General features: G+C 46.3%; 1 protein-coding gene across 4 annotated transcripts in view; it reads right to left on the bottom strand.

The window, feature by feature from the left end:
- Positions 1-1,174: 1,174 nt before the first annotated feature.
- STX2 (syntaxin 2) overlaps positions 1,175-18,056 on the bottom strand; it is a 31,432-nt gene continuing 14,550 nt past the window's right edge. For 2 of the 4 annotated variants that reach the window (XM_055322784.1, XM_055322787.1), the window contains exons 4-11: positions 13,997-14,071; positions 12,656-12,729; positions 11,794-11,902; positions 10,631-10,704; positions 10,382-10,519; positions 8,271-8,381; positions 6,408-6,533; positions 1,175-3,219 (exon numbers count right to left, since the gene is read on the bottom strand). In XM_055322784.1, coding sequence (XP_055178759.1) covers positions 6,453-6,533; positions 8,271-8,381; positions 10,382-10,519; positions 10,631-10,704; positions 11,794-11,902; positions 12,656-12,729; positions 13,997-14,071 — 662 coding nt within the window. In that variant the 3' untranslated portion in view covers positions 1,175-3,219; positions 6,408-6,452. The remainder of the gene's footprint in view (positions 3,220-6,407; positions 6,534-8,270; positions 8,382-10,381; positions 10,520-10,630; positions 10,705-11,793; positions 11,903-12,655; positions 12,730-13,996; positions 14,072-18,056) is intronic. The other 2 variants (XM_055322788.1, XM_055322785.1) reach the window with 2 other exon arrangements.

Genomic DNA, 18,056 nt, shown 5'->3' on the forward strand with positions numbered 1-18,056 from the left:
TAACAGGGAGCAGTGGGATTAGCCAAGTGCAGGGTGGACTGCAGGCTGCTGTGGGAGGGGCCGAGGGATGCCAGGGATGCCCTCTGCACTGGCCCTGGCCCGCTGCCGGCCTGGGGCTGCCCTGCAGCCCTGCAGGTATGAATTCTATTCCAACTTGATCCTGTTTCAAGCTCATGGGAGGTGGTTACTTTAGATGCATTGAAATGTTGGCAGAGGTTCACGGAGAGAACAGCCAACCCACAGCTGGGCCTGGGCTGTGGGCGGTCCCTCACCCTCCCATCCCTGGGATGGGGCTCCGCTGTCCTTCCCACAGTGGGAGAGTGGGAGCAACTTTCCAGGCCACAGCCTTGAGGGGCATGTGGCGCTGAGGCCAGGTGGACGGTGTGGGACCCCACTAAGGCCTCCCCGTGAACCCCAAATGCTGATGGACAGGACCAAACCCTGCTCCTCGTCACCTGGGACGAGACTGGAGGGAGTTCCCCTGCCTGTTGCACCCACCGCCTGTCCATCTGGGGCCCCTCCCTCTCCTCAGAGTGGGCCAGTTTCAGACTCCCCCCAGAAGCCCCAGAGGGTTCAAATGAACAAAATCCATTACTTTACCTTCTAAACCACATATAAGAAGTACAAATGGAGGAGCTTACTGAATGTGTACATCAAGATGGCAATTAGAAAGGAGACACAGTGAGGAAGGGGCTTGGCAACCTGGCTCTACCACCTGCTCCCTCCAGGGCTGAGTTCACTTTCTTCTTTACAATTCTGGGTTTTGAACATCACTTTCTAGTACAGTTAGAATTTAAGGATTATGAATCTAGGAAATCCCACTTAAGAAAAATTCTGAAAGAGGATTAAGAAATACAGACAATGAACAGCTTGGGGCACTCCATCCCCCACCCCATTAACAAAGGAGAATCCGTCGAGTGGACATAAGCCTTTGAAGCCAGTGACTCTGAAATATAACCCAAGTCCCCTGAATTAGCATTTGTCATAAGCAGAGAACCCAGACAGGCTTCTCCACACGCACTGCTGACATCGAGGAACTGTAATAACAACACAAATCATCAAATAATCAAAATGTATCAAAAGCCCTAACATCATCAAATCACATTACATTATGATACATAATAATGGCCACAAGTAATTTTCTTAGTAGAACAATTTATTAATGGATATGCAATTAAGTATCTCCCCAAAAATCTTTCCAGAATTGACAAGACAGAAAGTAAATTTTTTTTCGGTTCTCTGGCAGTTTTTTTTTTTTAATGTAAACATAAAATATTTGAAGAAATGATAAACAGTAACACACAAACCTGTAGGTATATTTTTAAAAATCTCACCTCAAACAGGTGCTTGAGGCTTACACACACAGACGTACTGCTGATGACATAAATGTTTATTTAAAAAGAAATCCGTAACTTCATCCGCAAAAGCGCAGATCCATCCAGTAAGGCCTTCAGATGGAGGGTGAGTGGCCAGAACCACGCACTGGTATGAGGCAGAAGCAGGGCTGGAGGAAGACGCAGGCCAGTATCCACAGAGACGCCATCTGCACACGGACATGATTACACAGACAGGTGCACGGAAGCCGTACTAATTCAAGCATGATCGCTAAATATTTAAAGATCCCTCAAGGCACGTTTCCAACATATGCACATGTCAGTGAGCACACCCCATTCACAGGCCATTTAAAGGTTTTTAAAAACACACGTGATAGCCAGGACACTCCTCTCCTAACAGTGAGTACCCAGCGGTAATCAGCAAACAGACGAAATGCATCCGTTCACACCTGAGTCTAAGCTAGGCCGCTGGATGCAGCTGTTGGGGTGGAATGCATAATTGTATTACATAAGGCACAGTCTCCAAACTGCTCGATGTTCACAATTACTACATAAAATCAAAAATGTCTCCCTCAGTCAGAACTGGCATCAGAACAGAGGCGCAGACAGCAGTGAGTGAGTAACGTTTTGAGCATCCTTCACATTCATTTACAACTCTGACCAGCTGCTATCTTGTGCACTCGCTAGTAAGACTCCTACGTCTTACAAGTCAAAAAATAAAACACATATTATACTAAAAAACATTAATGGGCAATACAAATGTTTGTTTATCATAGACTCCTATCAACTTTGTGAATTCACTTTTGAGGTTCAGCAGAACAGTAAGCCCTTAAAGCGCAGCTAAGCAATCTGTACACAGTGTATGGTTAGAAGAGTTAACGTCTGGAAATAATTTCTATGAGTTTAGAAAGTCTGAGATCTCGGTCTTCTCACCACCTTTGAAGTAAACAGGAGCACGTAAACACAACTTCTAATGAATAAACACAAGGCCGTGGTCTTTCACAGTGAGTAACTGATTTATTATCTCGGGCAGTGGACGTGAGTACAGAGGAGTGGACAGGAGTACAACAATGAGGGCTTTCCTGGGGGTGTCAGGTGCACTGGAACCTCACAAATCAGCATCAACAGAAGGCACTTGAAAGACTTTTCAGGGGCTTTGCAGCCCATGTGAGCTATGCCAACGGCAAACTGTAAACAGCTGAGCAAAGGAGGTTCTGATAATATGAAGTTTCTTTCAAAAGGCAATAATATATAAAAATGGAGTAAATTAAGATGTTAATATATTAAACAATATAAACATTTAAAATTATAGATATCTTACAAAACAGCTCTGTGATAAAAATTTTTGTTGCAAACAAACACAAATTAAACACAGTACAAAAACGTCTCAATTAGCATGTTAGCCGGGAGGGGATAGGGAAGGAAAGCTCAGACCCGACATCTACGAGCTTCCTAACAAAATATTCCTTATTAAACTTCACATGCATTTTTAACACTGAAATATAAAAAAAATTGAAATTTTCAATAATTCCTTATTTTAAGGCCATTGAAATAAGTTTCACATTGTTACATTTTTGTTGTGTGCTGCTCAGAGTCCAGGGATGTTTGGGGTAACTCGTCACACCCATCCCACACAGACTTCCCCTGAATGATGTGTCCCTTGAGTCTCCCCTGGCCTTCTCTAACCAGAGACCAGCACCCAGCACCACACGTCACAGTGCCTGGAGCTCAGTCCTGGACTGGGAGGACATGGACTTGCTGCAGGTGTGGTGTGACTCCAGGGAGAGTGGCTCTTGGGATCTGGCTGCTATGACAGTGTTGTTGCTAGGACAATTCCAAGGATCACAAGCAAAATAATTACACAAATAGTAATGAACATCATTTTCTGAAAGATAAAGAAAAACATTAATTAATGTCCAAGGTATCCAAAGAAAGAAATCACTAATGTCATTTCTTAACAAGATCCTCCTGGAATTTGAGAGTTTAAAATACAAGTCCTCCAGGTCACAGACAAGGGAGAGGCGGACAGGAAATGTGCACGGGCCAGCTGAGATATGAACACGTGTCTGCTATGCTAAGGGGATGCAGTAAGTGAACATAGGTGGTGTCAAAACAGCCACTTGCTCCCGGGGCAAAGGCAACGCCTCCCTGGTGCCCTGTGGGCCCTTAATGAACACTCCTACTGATCATACTAGTTGCAGACTGCGATTCCTCGGGCGCACTGCACATCCTTTCAAGACTTTTTTTTACCTTTTTAAGATTTAAATTCGATTTGCCAACATATAGCATATCACCCAGCGCACATCCCATCAAGTGCCCTCCTCAGTGCCCATCACCCAGTCACCCCATCCCCCCGCCCACCTCCCCTTCCACCACCCCTTGTTCGTCTCCCAGAATTAGAAGTCTCTCACGTCCTGTGTCCCTCTCTGATTTTTCCTACCCAGTTCCCCTCCTTTTCCCTATAATCCCTTTCACTAGATGAAGGTCCCGTCTGCTGACAGCTTCCTTAGCCGTGTTTTGCCCAAGGCACACGTGCAGTCTGTAAGAAACCCAGGAGGTCCAGGAGGGTCTTCCACCACATCCCCGCCCCCCGGCAACAGCACTGCGCTAGGTTTCAGTTAACAAGCAACCCTGCCCAGAGGGAAGCTGAACCACCTGTGGCTCAAGGAACCTGCTCTCCTCCCAGGACTTGGGAGAAGTCACAACAATGAAGGGCACCCTGCAGCAGGACACTGAGGCAGGGCCATCTCCCTAACTGGCCGTCAGCCCGGGCAGGCCTCACCGCGGCTCCAAGGCAGCATGTGCACCAGGAGCTCTGGCAGTCACCAAGCTCTCAACAGTCCATGGGCCAGGCCCTCGGGAATCTTTCAGTCAGCGACTCGGGGGGCGAGGGAGCATGGCCCTGGGGACGTCCCCTCTCGTCTGAGCTGCGCACGTTGCTGGCATGAGGACCACAGCCCCGTGAACTCCACTCAGCACCTCGATCCGAGCCTGTGGTCCCATCTTCCTTCCCACCGGCAGCCACCCTACAGGTTCAGTGCCTGCTCATGCACTTGAGGTCCCCAGGGAAAACCAGCCACCCTGCCTGAGAGCTCGGACTTTCCCTGCCCACAGTACTTGCTCTGCGGGGGTCTGAGCACTGTGCACACGTCTCCTTCCTTTCCCACTGGCTTGAGGAGGTGCTCTCCCAAACTCCCACACCCCAGATGCCACAGACTGCACCACATTCTTGTCTGACACCCTAACAGCTCCAGCCAAACACATCCCTGCCCCCCACCCTTAGTGGGCAGAGCACAGCCCAGGGCACTAGCCCTGTTCTGGGGTAAAGTCATGGCTTGACCCCCTAGGAGACATAAACCATGGGCACAGCACACTCTCCACCTGTCTCCAGATAGGACATCGACCATCCTGGCCACGCTGCAGGCTGTGGGATTAGGATCACCTCCACAGTGTGCCCACACTCTGTGTCTGGCCTACTGGGAGGGTCTGCTGAACTATTTGCTGAAAGAATAAGTTAATCTTTCCAAAGTATTATAGGTATCAACCACTGCATTTCTATAAAAAAAAATTGTTGGTGTGCACTTTGGTGTGTTTTTATTAATGAGGGCTGTCCTACATTCATATTGAAAGACATGAGGGTACACCAGCCATGCAGGCCCAGGGCCCGCAGTAAGCCCACTGCTCCCCCAAGGATCACAGTGAAAAACCTGCTTTTACTCAATGGCCTTACCAAACACCATTACTGGGTCCAATCTAAAAATCATTTTTAATCTTTGCTGTAACCATATTCAACCAACCATACTATGAACACCAGGCAAAATTAAGAAAATACATATCCAAAACAATCATAAAAACATTTTTAAATGCAATTATGTTAGTGAAGGAAATTATATACACTATTTTTCCAGCAGAGCTAACAGGACAGCATCAGGAAAGTGACATCAATGTCCTAACAGAGTGCTAAGCCTCCTTCCCTTTTTTTTTTTTTTTTTAAGCCTCCTTCCTTCTAAAGAACAAACTTCAACCAACTCACCATCCCCAAGCCTATTTCTGAAACAAGTTCCAGTGTGATCTTGTGGCGCATGAGGGCAGCACATGGACCGCACTAGCTTCCTCCCACACGCAGCACGCGCCCAGGGCCTCCGGGGTGCACTCAGGGACAGAACTCTCACAGGCTGACAACAGTGGTGGAGCCGCACACAGGCCTCCTCTCTACTCTGCTGTCTGTCCTGGGGCTGCAGTGGCTCTCACGACAAAAGAATGAGCTCCTCCGGGGCAGCCGTCAGCACCCCAAAATGGGGGCACTGACACGCTGGGCCGAGGGGCGCAGCACACCAGCCAGCATTCTCACCGGAGCGCTCCCATGGGGAGGAGGCTCCCAAATGAACAAGAGACCCGAGGGGAAACATAAAATGTACTGAAGTTTGGGGAAAGGTGACATACGGTGGACAAAAACACTTTCATCAGTAATTATCTTTTCTCCTCAGAATCCCTGAACTACCAGGCACGCTAACTGAACAGTCTGCTTCTGTAAGGAAGTATGGGAAAATCACTGGCGTTGGCACAGGGGCACCAGCGAGAGGAAGGACTTTCAGGCCCTAGACTTTTCCAGAGAACTCTGCTTCCACTCCTTCCAACCCACAGTAACACCACCAGTGGGTAGATCGCACAAAGCAACTTTCAGGTATTGCAGCTATTCCAAAAGCTAAAAACTTAAAAGGTACATTCAACTGTTAAATGCCAGTTCAAGGAGAAAGTGCCTCTGTGCTGTAGTCGCTACATGGAGCGTGAGTGCACCTTGGGCAGGAGTGCAAGGGACCCAGAGGCTTTAACAGGCCACATGAGAGGGAGGCCTCTGTTTAGAGATGACCCTCTACCAGCCCGTTAACCTTCAGTACCCGTGGTAGCCGGACTGGCCTCTGCAGCCAGGGACACGCACTGCCAAGTGATACTCCTGGCCCCGCTCTGCTCTGCTGGCAGGCTGGTAGGACTTGTAAGTACATTAAAATTGAGCAAGCATTACTACTAGCTCATCAGCAAAGTTAATAAGTAGATTAGTTGTTAGGTACTTACTGCCTCGCTGGCAGGGGGGCATGCACATGGACGTGATCCACATCATCATTTGCCAACTGATAAACCAATAATTAGAGCAATTACAGCAACCAGAGCCACTGACACAGCTACAATTATCCACTTTTTCTGTCAAAGAAAAGCAAGCTGATTACATTATGGTAATTTCCTATCACACCACATTAGAAGACATCATTCACTGAAAGTAAAACAATCCACAGGAAGCGGTTTTAAAATCGAAGTTACAGGACATCTGATTCATCGTTTGACAGTCTTTAGTTCTTAAAAGGGTGATGTTTAATTTCACAGGTCAGACGGCTTGGAGATGAATGGCTCTAGAACCCTGAGGGTATCCATTTCCATCAATGAGATGGACGCAGCTCCATCTACAGGTCACAGTATCTGGGTAAGTTGCTGGGGCTGAGACCCACGACAGTCCTGGGACAGAGCTACAGGGCCAGTTCAGGACAACAGGAGACCAGCAATGTAGGGAATAAGCTCACCCTCTTCTGTTCCTCTTGTGTTCACTGCCAGCAGTTAAACCCCTCACTGCTCCCACCATACCCCAGAAAACACAGCACCCCCAGTGCAGGGGAGAAAGTAGGAGCCCAGGAGGGGGACAGCTGCCATCTGGGGAGCAGAGTGAGAAGTCTGAACAAGTGGTGTCAGCTGTTTCCCTGCAGAGATGGTGACAATTCTTGACCCAGGCCCACCTCTCTGAGCAGGTGACACTGTGTGGCACAGTGAGGCTTGCCCAGTGGATACGTCTGTACTTCCCAGTAGGGCTGTTATCTTTGTAAAACCCATCAACTGTGCATGAACATGTCCACTGGACTGATGTGCTGGTTATGTCACAGTGAAATGAAGCAATCTGCCCTTGGTGAGTGACTTTTACAGGAAGTCGGCTAAGAACTCACCTGTGGACCTCAGCACCTCACTTCATGGAGAAGTACTTTCAAAAAGTGTGACTAGAGAATGACATCAACAAGCAGTTCTCATGTTCCAAAGAACGAACACAGATATGCCCAAGAGAAAGCAGAGTGTGGTGCCCTACAGTTGGAGAGTGGAGCCCAGGCATGCCCCTGAGTGGAGGCCAGCACCCTGCCCAGTGCACTCTGCACCCTGACCCTTCCCTTCCTCCCAGCACTCTGGAACTGCCTCCTTACAAGACTGCCATGGGCAGTGCAAGGGAAACCACCCAACCAGAAAGGCCCTGTGAACCCTCACAGCCCTCTACCAGGGCAGGGAAGCAGTGGTGTGTGCTTTGTGTGGGCCTTCTCCACTCTGGGAAGAAGGAAACCAAGAATTACCAGACCAGGACCCCCATGGAACATAGAGAGCTTCCTTGTCCCTGAGTCAGAGCTTAATTCTGTCATTTCGCTGTTTTCTTAGAAGAGCTTTGCTCACACACCACACACTCAGGATTCGGGTAAACTCATTCACAAAGCTTGAACTCGGAGCCACATAGCACGTGTCCAGTCTCAGCAGCGCCCTTCACCCTCCAAACCAGAGAATTAGCAAGCAACCCAAGGAAAGAAGCCACGGTTCACTGAACAAAGTGTGTAACCAACAGCTTCTAAAATTCCCATCCTGTTAGCTCTCCATCCCCCTCCAGATAGTGGCGCAAGACACAGGGGCCTCTGGAGAAACATGAGGTCAGCCACTCAGAACATAAAGGTCACAGAACACATCTGCCTACATAATCTTCAAAAATTTTTAGCAAAATCATCACTTCAGTTTTAAAGTGAAATAAGAATATAAGAATTTATTTACTGGAAGACCTTTAAAGGAGGACTACGTGGGCATATTACACTTAAAGCCAAATGAAGAGAAGAATGCACTTTAATTCTCAAAAACCAAACTCACCCTTCTAGCTTTGCTGTGATATTTAATAGCTTTCTTTGTTTCTTCTTTAGCATGCTCTACGTAGTCTGTGGCGTTCATAACGTTTTTTTCTATGTTGTTGATCATTTCACCCTTAAAACAAAGTTTCAGACTCAGAGAATGTTTTTGAATGACCTGAGCACACATCTCAAGGCAGACAGAGCACTGATAAAGTCTTCACATGGATGTCATATGCAAGGAATGAGCACCAAATGTTGCTCACATTTACAAAAAAGATGAGAATGTTATAAACATGCCAACACAAAGTAATCAAAATTTATACTTTAAAAAGACTGAATGAGGATGAGAGGGTCGGGTGACGATGCAGATGATTAAAGGCGTATCAAGCCCATTCTGAGAGGCGCTCTCGCACGGGAGTGCCTTTTGAAGGTGAGCACAGCCTGACACCTTCGCAGCACGCACACACACACACACAATGTACAATGACGTCGTTTCCAGTGGGTGGAAAACTGTGGTGATTTCTTGAAATGTCAGTAAACTTAGACCACCATCTGCTTAATATTAAGTAGACTAGATGAAGGAAGAGTATGGGGGTGAGGCGAGTGCAGGGAGGTGGATGGGAGGGGAACCATACCTGCCTCCGTGTCCACAGCACACACAGTCTGCAGCAGTGACAGTACAACAGTGGGAAATGATGTACAATTACCTCATGTGTTCAAACCTCAAGCTTACTAGCAGTTCTGACTATGCACACAGTTTGAGTTAAAGAAGTAAAAATAACGCAATACCAACAAACTTCTAAAAGGAGACATGGTGAAACAAAACTGATACAGCCATTTTCCTACTGAAGCTTAAGGCCATACATGGGGTGTAGAACCATCAAGATCAAAGTCTCTGGTACTCTAAAATCTTTCACAATTACTAACACAACATACCGTCCTTACTGCCTAGTGGCTCTCTTCAGAATACTCCCTGAAAATACAAAGCTGGCAGAAACTTCTAGTGTGGGGAAGCAAGGGCTCCACCCCATGAACCCACCCCCTGCCCCAGGGGCTACTGGTTTTTCCCAGAAATCACACAGAACCTGAGATTTCCACATATTTTTATGATAAACCTCCTCAAAATCAACAGTGTTCTTCCAAAGGTCAGTGACATGGAGAATGAGTCCTATACAGGATGGACTTCCTGTCCTCCCTCACATAATCCAGAAAATAAACTGATCAGGTTCGAAACATCTCAGCAGACTGCTCCTCCCAGAGCAGATTCCAAAACCAGCCTTTGGGAGCACGAGGACACAATCTACCTAAGACACAGACACAGACACAGACACTCCCATGGCATGGGCGTCAACACAATCCTAACCCCTGAATCAGTGGATGGCCACATGCAGGCCTCACTCCATCTTGGAAACATCACCAAGAGCCTGATTCAGGTCCAGGAGTCAGAACGAACATATCCACACACCTAACAGGACACACCAATTTGTATCTTATGCTGGATTTTGGATTTTGTGAGGGACTGCCTATGCTCCTTCCATCCTCACATCCCTGGTTGATCATGAACTATAGCTCCCAGCTTTTCCTTTTAAACATTTCTGCCAATTATCATTCTAACACACACTCCTTTCAGACACTTAAAAATACATGTTCTTTAGAGAAGAAAATTAAAATCCCCAGCATCCCACTGTTATTATACTATTTGGTATATTTCTTTCCTTCTATGAATACTATTTTATGGAGCCGAGTTCATGCCACAGACATACGCATGCGTGCAAGCATGATCTAGGATAACACAGATGTGTGTATACATAGACACATAAGATTTTGTATCTCCCCCTTCACCTGTAATTCCAACACTATATTTCTATGTCTCTCTAAAAATCCCTCTGAACTAAAGTCTGCCACCTGTGGCTGCCTAGTAAGTTGTCCAGCAGACACACGGAATTTAAGTAAGGAAGCCAATCCCGTACTGTTGAGTATTTAAGCATTCCTGCCTCACAATATAACTGCAATCAACTTCTGAGTTTTGAGACTGGATCCAAAATCCTGGCTTTCTCGGCTATACTGGAATCCCATGTGAGAGTTCACGAGTCCATGCCACCGTACCAGAGACAGGGACATGTGTGCAGATACCTGGGTCTCCACGAACATAGCCATGTCCGTGAACATCTCATGCAGCTCCCGGATGCTGGTCTCTAGCTTCATGATGTCCTTGTGACGAGACTCAATTTCATTAAGAGCTTGTCTAGTAATTTGTGAATCTGATATAATCTTTGGAAAACAAACACAAAAGAGAAATACTGATGAACTCAGGGCCGCTTTGGAAATCAAATGCAGGTCAAGTGCATGCAGGCGTGCAGCCGCAGCCTCCCAGGTACTCACGTCTGCCGTGAAGACAGAAGGACTTCCACTCTCCAGCATCTCCTCCAGCTCATCATCTGTCGTGGTTCTTCCAGCTGCAAGATGAACAGAGCCTCCACTCAGAACATGCCAACACTTACAAATAACTTTTTCGACTGTTAAGTTAGCAACTAAAATCTGAATTGTCAACGTTTTCAAACAATGTTTTTCTGGCAGATTGATAGAGGCTAGCGCTCCACAGGAAAGGTGCAGAGAGTGAAAGACCGTAGGTAGTTCTGGGGCAACAAAGATGTTCTACAACTGTGTGATACACTAAAGCTGCTGACCTGTATCCTTTGCACATCATCGTCATGGCATATAACTATATTTCAGTAAAGTCGCTGAAATGCCATTTGATGGTTGTTCCCACTTGTGGTTGTTCCAGGCTCCCCAAGTCCCTAGGGAGGTGTGCACAGCCCCAGTGGCCACCTATCCCATCATGAGCTTGGGCCCCGGCTGAGGAGCCCTAGTCTTCGCTCACGGGGAGGTGGCCCACCTGACTGACCTTTAAAGGATCAGCAAACTGCCTCCTGCCCAGAGGGAGGCCCAAGCCCCCCTTCCCAGGCTGATGGCTTTGCATGCATCCTTTTATGGCAAGCTGGTACAAAGGGCAGTCTGTGCTGCCTCGCCCTACATGCAGTGCCCTGAGGCCCACAGAGACCATATCTGCCCCCCTGTTGTGGGCAACAGGGAAGTGTGTGATGATAGCTGAAAGTGTTCCAAATCTGCTTAGCACTCTAAGAATAATGCTAATTAGAAAGTAATTTAAAATCCAGGGACACCTGGGTGGTTCAGCAGTTGAGCATCTGCTTCCGGCTCAGGGCATGATCCTGGGATCCGGGATCGAGTCCCACATCGGGCTCCTTATGGGGAGCCTGCTTCTCCCTCTACCCATGTTTCTGCCTCTCTCTGTTCCTCTCATAAATAAATAAAATCCTTTTTAAAAAAAATCCATTTACCAAGGATTTTCTGAAGGATGTAAATAAAGAAAAAGTTTTGGTGATTCAATGAACTGGAAGCTGCAAGAAAGCTTAGGTTTTGCAATATTGGCAAAAAAAAAAAAAGATGGAATGTTACAGTACTTTGATGTCAGAACTTCAGAAAAAAATATGCTTTTAACAAAAGTAGCATTTTCCTTTACTCACTAATTTCTAGCTGACGCTGAATCCGTCCTTTGCTTCGGTCCCGGAACAGCGTCTGTGCCTCATTATATTCCGTCATCACTTCTACAAACTTCCGAGATAGTACAGAATGCTATTAAACATGGGAAAAATTAAATTAATACACAATAGTCATTTCTTCTGCTGAAAGTGACATGCAAAACATTATATCAGGTAAACTACAACTGTTACAGGAGCAGCAACCACACTGAGAGCTGCACAAGCACCACCGTGCTGGACTCTCCCAGCACCTGTTACCGGGTGGACATCGTGACTCAGAGCTTGCCACCACTCCCCGCTGACCAGATGGAGACTGGCACCTCGGCTGGCACCCCAGAGCCTGTACACTGCCCCCCCCCCTTGTCAAACAGAAGCAAGCAGCCTGGACCCCCTTGTCTGCACACCACACGTCACCTCACCCCACACCCTCTAGGGATTCTAATAATTCAGATAATACTGCTCTCCAGAGCAGAACTCTGTGGATGGACGAATACATTTTTTCTTCATAATAAGGAAGTCATCTGTAGAGATCTCCTCCTTTTCTGCAGAGATGTCATAAGGATCAGTGTGACATAAAGATGAATTTGAAAGGAAATAGAGGGCAGCCGGGGTGGCTCAGCGGTTTAGCGCCACCTTCAGCCCAGGACGTGACCCTGGAGTCCTGGGATTGAGTCCCACGTAGGGCTCCCTGCATGGAGCCTGCTTCTCCCTCTGCCTGTGTCTCTGCCTCTCTCTCTCAATCTCTGTCTCTCGTGAATAAATAAATAAAATCTTAAAAAAAAAAAAGGAAATAGAGAAAGACTTATTCTTCACATCACTTCGGTCTGGACGAAGCTGACAAGCAAACCTGGGTTCTCCGTATGCGAAGATCCACCGAAGTCCGGTTCCCACTCTCATCCTGGTCAAAACTTTGCTCAATACCTGAAAACAAACATGACAAGACTCACCTTTTAAACTGAAAAAATGGAAGTTTCTCAAGCCAAACCTCCAACTGCTTTTATCTTTTCCATTCCTCATAGACCTCAATAATAAGCATTAATTATTGCTACTATCACAAGATAAAACATGTCCTATCTTAACATTTAAAAGAAAAGTGAACAAAGAAACCACCTGACTGATGGAGATTAGAGAACTTAACTATCGATCTACAGGCAGTACAGAGGACTATGGGGGAAACCAACTTTCAAACCCTGAAGCATGGTAAATTCTAATGAACAATGTCCTGGCTTCTCCAACCAAAAGAAAAAAGTGGGGGAAAAGATGGAAGATGGAAGGAGAGTCTGAGTTTAAAAACTCTAAGTGACATACCACCAATCATAGGGTATAGTCTTTATATGGAACCCAATTCAAGCATACTGTAAAAAGAAATTCAAAGGACAACAGAGAAGTGTAAATTCTGATGGGATATTTCATAATAACCAAAATGATTCAACCTAGATACAGTCATGGCACTGTGGTTGTATTTCTGGGTGAAAATCCCTCTGTTTTGGAATACACTGATGAAGCTGCCATATGGATGGCTTTGAAGTGCGTGGGCAGGCAAGCACCCCAGAGTGCAGGGAGAAGGGTGCGACCACAGCTACAGGTGGTCATCTCCCTGCCCCCACCTGTCTGAAATGTGCCCTAACAAAAGTTCTTTCTGATCCACAGAGATTGTCTGGATTCAGTGATCTTTTGTCAAATCAGATACGACGTGTCTTCCTGGCATCCCTGCTTACACCCCGAACCTCTCAGAAGCCACCTCTCAGTGCTGAACCTCCAGCACTGGGAAGCTAAACTCCTGCAAATTTAAGGAACCATTTAAGAAGAATAGGAGATATGTATGAAAAGCTATTCACCTTCTCAAATATCTATGATTTAGCCAAAGAGCTAAAAATAGGTCTCTATAAGACAGCAACAATTTATATAAGCAAATGATTAACCTTGTTGAATACAAATTAATTAACACTTCTATCCTAAATTGTGGGATCAGCAACCAGGAGCCTTGGCACAGCCCTTAGAGCCACAGGTTGAAGAATTCTAGAACGATGCATCTCATAATGGCCACTACTCCAAGTTCATACAGATCATTTAAAGTGCTCAGAGTTCTGACTTGAAAAAATGTCCAAGAACAAGACATTACAAAGAAAATACAGACAACCCACATGCCACCATCACTGATGACATGCAGCCAAAGCCATGAACTCACACTTCAACTTGGCTCGGATTTTGTTAGCAGTTTTCTTGATTTCTCCGTTCAGATCTTCAAGCTCTTCTTTTATTTCTTAAAAAAAAAAAAAAGGCATCTGAGCTATAGTATCCAATGAACTTAAATGGAACAACATTCTCGGTAAATATTCAAGTGTTTAGTTGTCAAAGTGAGGCCCCCAAACCATGTGGGGACTGGCAGACACGCACATTCCTGGGCCCACCCAGACCTTCTTCGCATAGACCTCTGCGGCCAGCAATCCCACCTAATAAGCCCCCAGGGGACTGACTATATGTGCACCTGTACTTGAGAAGAGGTGGTATATAGCAATTAATTGATGAAAGAGTTCACTGAGTCCATCACTAACACATCTAGACCAAAGAGAGGAAGCAGAAATGTAATCATATTCTGGGAAAAAATTCTCTCATGTGTTTGATCTCTTTTGTGCTCATCTCTACCTAATCAGAGCAGGCCCCTCGCAGGTATGCTGGTCCCCACACCAGGAGACCTGAGGCTAAGCCCCTAGACCCAGGCACTGTGTCTGCACTGGGAGAGCCAGTACGAGAATCTATAGGAGAATGCACACAAAGCCAGGGAGCATGTGCAGGCATGTGATCCAGCTGAGGACAAGGCACACCAGACTCGGGGAATGGAAGGTGCAGAAACCTCCAAACTGAGAACTGAGCCTGGGGTGGATCAGAGCCCCGTCCCCACTGGTGTTCCCCAGAAACACATCCCTGCCCCCCTTCCTGCTCTGGACAAGAAAGCCCTTGGGCTGTTCAAGCACTCAGAGATCCTGGACTTCTTGCTCACGTGGGCAGGCAGGGGCTCAGGTGTCAGTGAGGGAAACGAAAGAGGCATGATCACATCTGACCCTTCAAACTACAGAAGCGACCATGAGGTTATCTTTGGCAAAGGAAGCATTTCAAACCACTGAGAAAAGGATGTGGTGTGATCAACATTCCTACTGAGATCAGGAAAGATGGACAAAATACGTTTTTAATCAGCTTAAAGGCATACAAAGCTAAAAAGGCAGGTACGAAGATACAGAAGAAAGATACCCTAAGAGGGAAGCTAGCCACAGGAGTGGCCTGAGGCTGCAGGCAAATGGAGAGGAGAGCCACACAGATGCAGACAGCCCTGCCCTAGAGGGGGAAGATGACGCAGCTCATCTAACCCTCGCACAGGGACCCAGAACTACTGCTGCAGAAATGTTTAAAAATCATCTATTAACAAAGAAAATCCTATCCACGGGCTCAAGTTATTGTCACAAGCTTTTATGCACAAAGCCCAGGGCCCAATCAAAAACAGCCAGGCAGGCAAAGAACCACAGATGAGGTATATAGACCCCCCCACCCAGGGGCACCGTTAATGGACTATCAGACACAGACAGCAAAATCACGTTCAAAGGGATGAAAGAGAACATCAGGAATTCTGTCAGAAAATCAGGAAGTAGGGATGCCTGGGTGGCTCAGTGGTTGAGTGTCTGCCTTCAGCTCAGGGCATGATCCCTAGGTCCTGGGATCGAGTCCCACATCAGGCTCCCTGCATGGAGCCTGCATCTCCCTCGGCCTATGTCTCTGCCTCTCTCTGTGTTTCTCATGAATAAATATATAAAATCTTTAAAAAAAAAAATCAGACCGTACAGAAAAGAACCAAGTAAGATTCTAAGACTGAAAAATATCTCACCCAGAAGTATCAGGTGAAAAGAGGACTGTGGATGAAGCAGAAAACAGATTTCCCAACAGAAGGACAAGAGAGTAGTGGGAAACAAAATGGACGGCTGGGGACCCTTGGGCATTGCGGAAAGGCTGGAACACACAGATCCCAGGTCTCCCGAAGAGAGAGAACGGGAACAGGGCAGGGACAGCTCTCGAAGAGAAAGTGGCCCAGGCGGCCAGGTGTGCAGCCCCAGGGATCCAGGACACCTTAAGAAAAGCAGCACAAACAAAGAAAATTGCATCCAGAAACAGCAATGCAAAATCGTTAAACCAAAGACCAAACATCAAGTCTCTTAAAAGCTATGATTCAACACCTGACCTAACAAAATAAAAATAAAAAAAAAAAAGGAACTGGAAAGATTAGTTCAAAATCTTCAAGAGGGTCAAAGAAAATAACTTCCCAACAGATTCCTACACTCCACAAAAACATCTTTTAAGAACAAGATTACAGACAGGAAATTTCAGAGAACTGTATATTCCCTACTAAAAGCAGTAAACAAAGGGTGTTTTTTAAAAAGAAATGATCTCAGACGGAAGTTGTGAAACTCACAGAAAAATAAGCAGCACTGGTATGGGTAGATCCAAACAGATGTTAACGGTGCAAAGCAGCCATAGTACAAATATTTATGTCACTTTCATCTATTATACATACAGCAATATGAGCACTAAAAAATGATGGGGTTAGTTTCCTAAGATCCTTGCGTTACCTGGAAATAGTAAAAATACAGATTTATATTTGACCTTAAGTCAAGAATGTGTAGTATAGCCCAGAGGACAACCATTAAAACAACAGTATTACATATCAACAAGCTAGTGGTGGAAGGGATGAAACTCTTCAAACCCAATCCAGAAGAAAGCATTAAAAGAAAGAAGTAACAGAGAACAAGCAAGAAAAATGGAAAGCACATAAGCTTACATATGTCCGCCCCAATATATCAATAATATCAATAAATACCACCTAAAAGCACTTCGAGACAAAAAATGATGAAACTGGAAAAAAGACAAAGCGCCACAATATTTTATTCATGAGAGACAAGACGCAAGGCTACAGAAAGGTTAACAGGAAATAGCAGGACACCTATCCCACCCCCACTGAGCAAGGTAAACCAGGGAGCTCTGTTCCCTCGGGCAAAGCGGCCATGAGGGCACAGAACATCCATCTGTGGGGACAGGAAAGATGCCCCCCATGACTAAAGGCCCAGCGCAGCACAAGACTTCACAGTTCTGAAGGTATTCACCCCCAGCTCTACATGCACGTGTGCATGGCCCGACTTGGAAGGAAGGAAACAGCCAGCTATGAAGGGCGCCACCGGGAGCAGGCTTGAGATGAGAACAGGCTGCACATCAGTGTTACCTTCTCCCAGTTAGATGAGCACAGTGTTGGCATAGAAGAGAGTATCCTTCCGTGGAGATAAACACCAAGTGGGCACTCTGAAAGACGTCAGCAAAAATAACGGGCACATGGAACACACGTATCAACACCACAGTGTGTACAGTGTGTGTCCAAACAGGCATGCACATGGGTACGTACACATACGTGCACAGAGCAGTTTGGCAGATGGGGACAGCCAGTGAGTCTAGGTGAAGGAAATTTGAATTTCCTTGTACCGTCACTGCAACTTCCCCATTGATTTGAAAATGTTCACACTAAAAGTCTGAAAAGAATGTTTAATGGTACCAGCCCTTGATCCCTCAGGTACAAGCCTAGAATTGGGCACCAGGGTGCGGCCAGGCGCCACCTGCTGGTTCCTGTGCTCAGGCTGGTGGGGCTGGCCACCCAGGTTTACCCATCTTGTATGACATCCAGGAGCCCAGCACCTGGAGTGCCGCCCCTCCCACCCGGCAGAGGGCTGAAAGGGGCATCAGCCTCCTGCCATCTGCATCACCTGGGCTCCCTATCCTGGGGGACCAGTTCTGCAGAGAGGAATTAAATAGGCACTTGGACACTGCCTCCCACATTTTGGTTCACGCAAAAGCAATAGTTTTATTTAAAGCCCAGAAGGGACTACTGTGAAGCATTAAGAGTTCTACATGTATTCAAATATTAGGGCTACCTGCTGTTTCTTGGCAGCAAAAGTTTTCTGGAGGTAAATTATTCAAAAAAATACACTAATATTTATTCAAATTTGATTTTTCCAAGAATTAAGATGTTGATAGGTGTTACATAAAAAGTTCTGTGCGCAAATAAGTGTGTAAAACACTGTACACTAAGTTAAATAGGTTTCTTTATTGCAGGATTGCTCAGAGTCTTTACTGCTGAGGACACTGTAACTTCTCAAGAGGGGAGAAAGCATAATGAAGCTCCCAGATGCACCTGGTGACACACCTCCTGTTTCACA

This window comes from Nyctereutes procyonoides, unplaced genomic scaffold (assembly GCF_905146905.1).
Source record: "Nyctereutes procyonoides isolate TBG_1078 unplaced genomic scaffold, NYPRO_anot_genome, whole genome shotgun sequence".
Lineage (NCBI taxonomy): Eukaryota > Metazoa > Chordata > Mammalia > Carnivora > Canidae > Nyctereutes > Nyctereutes procyonoides.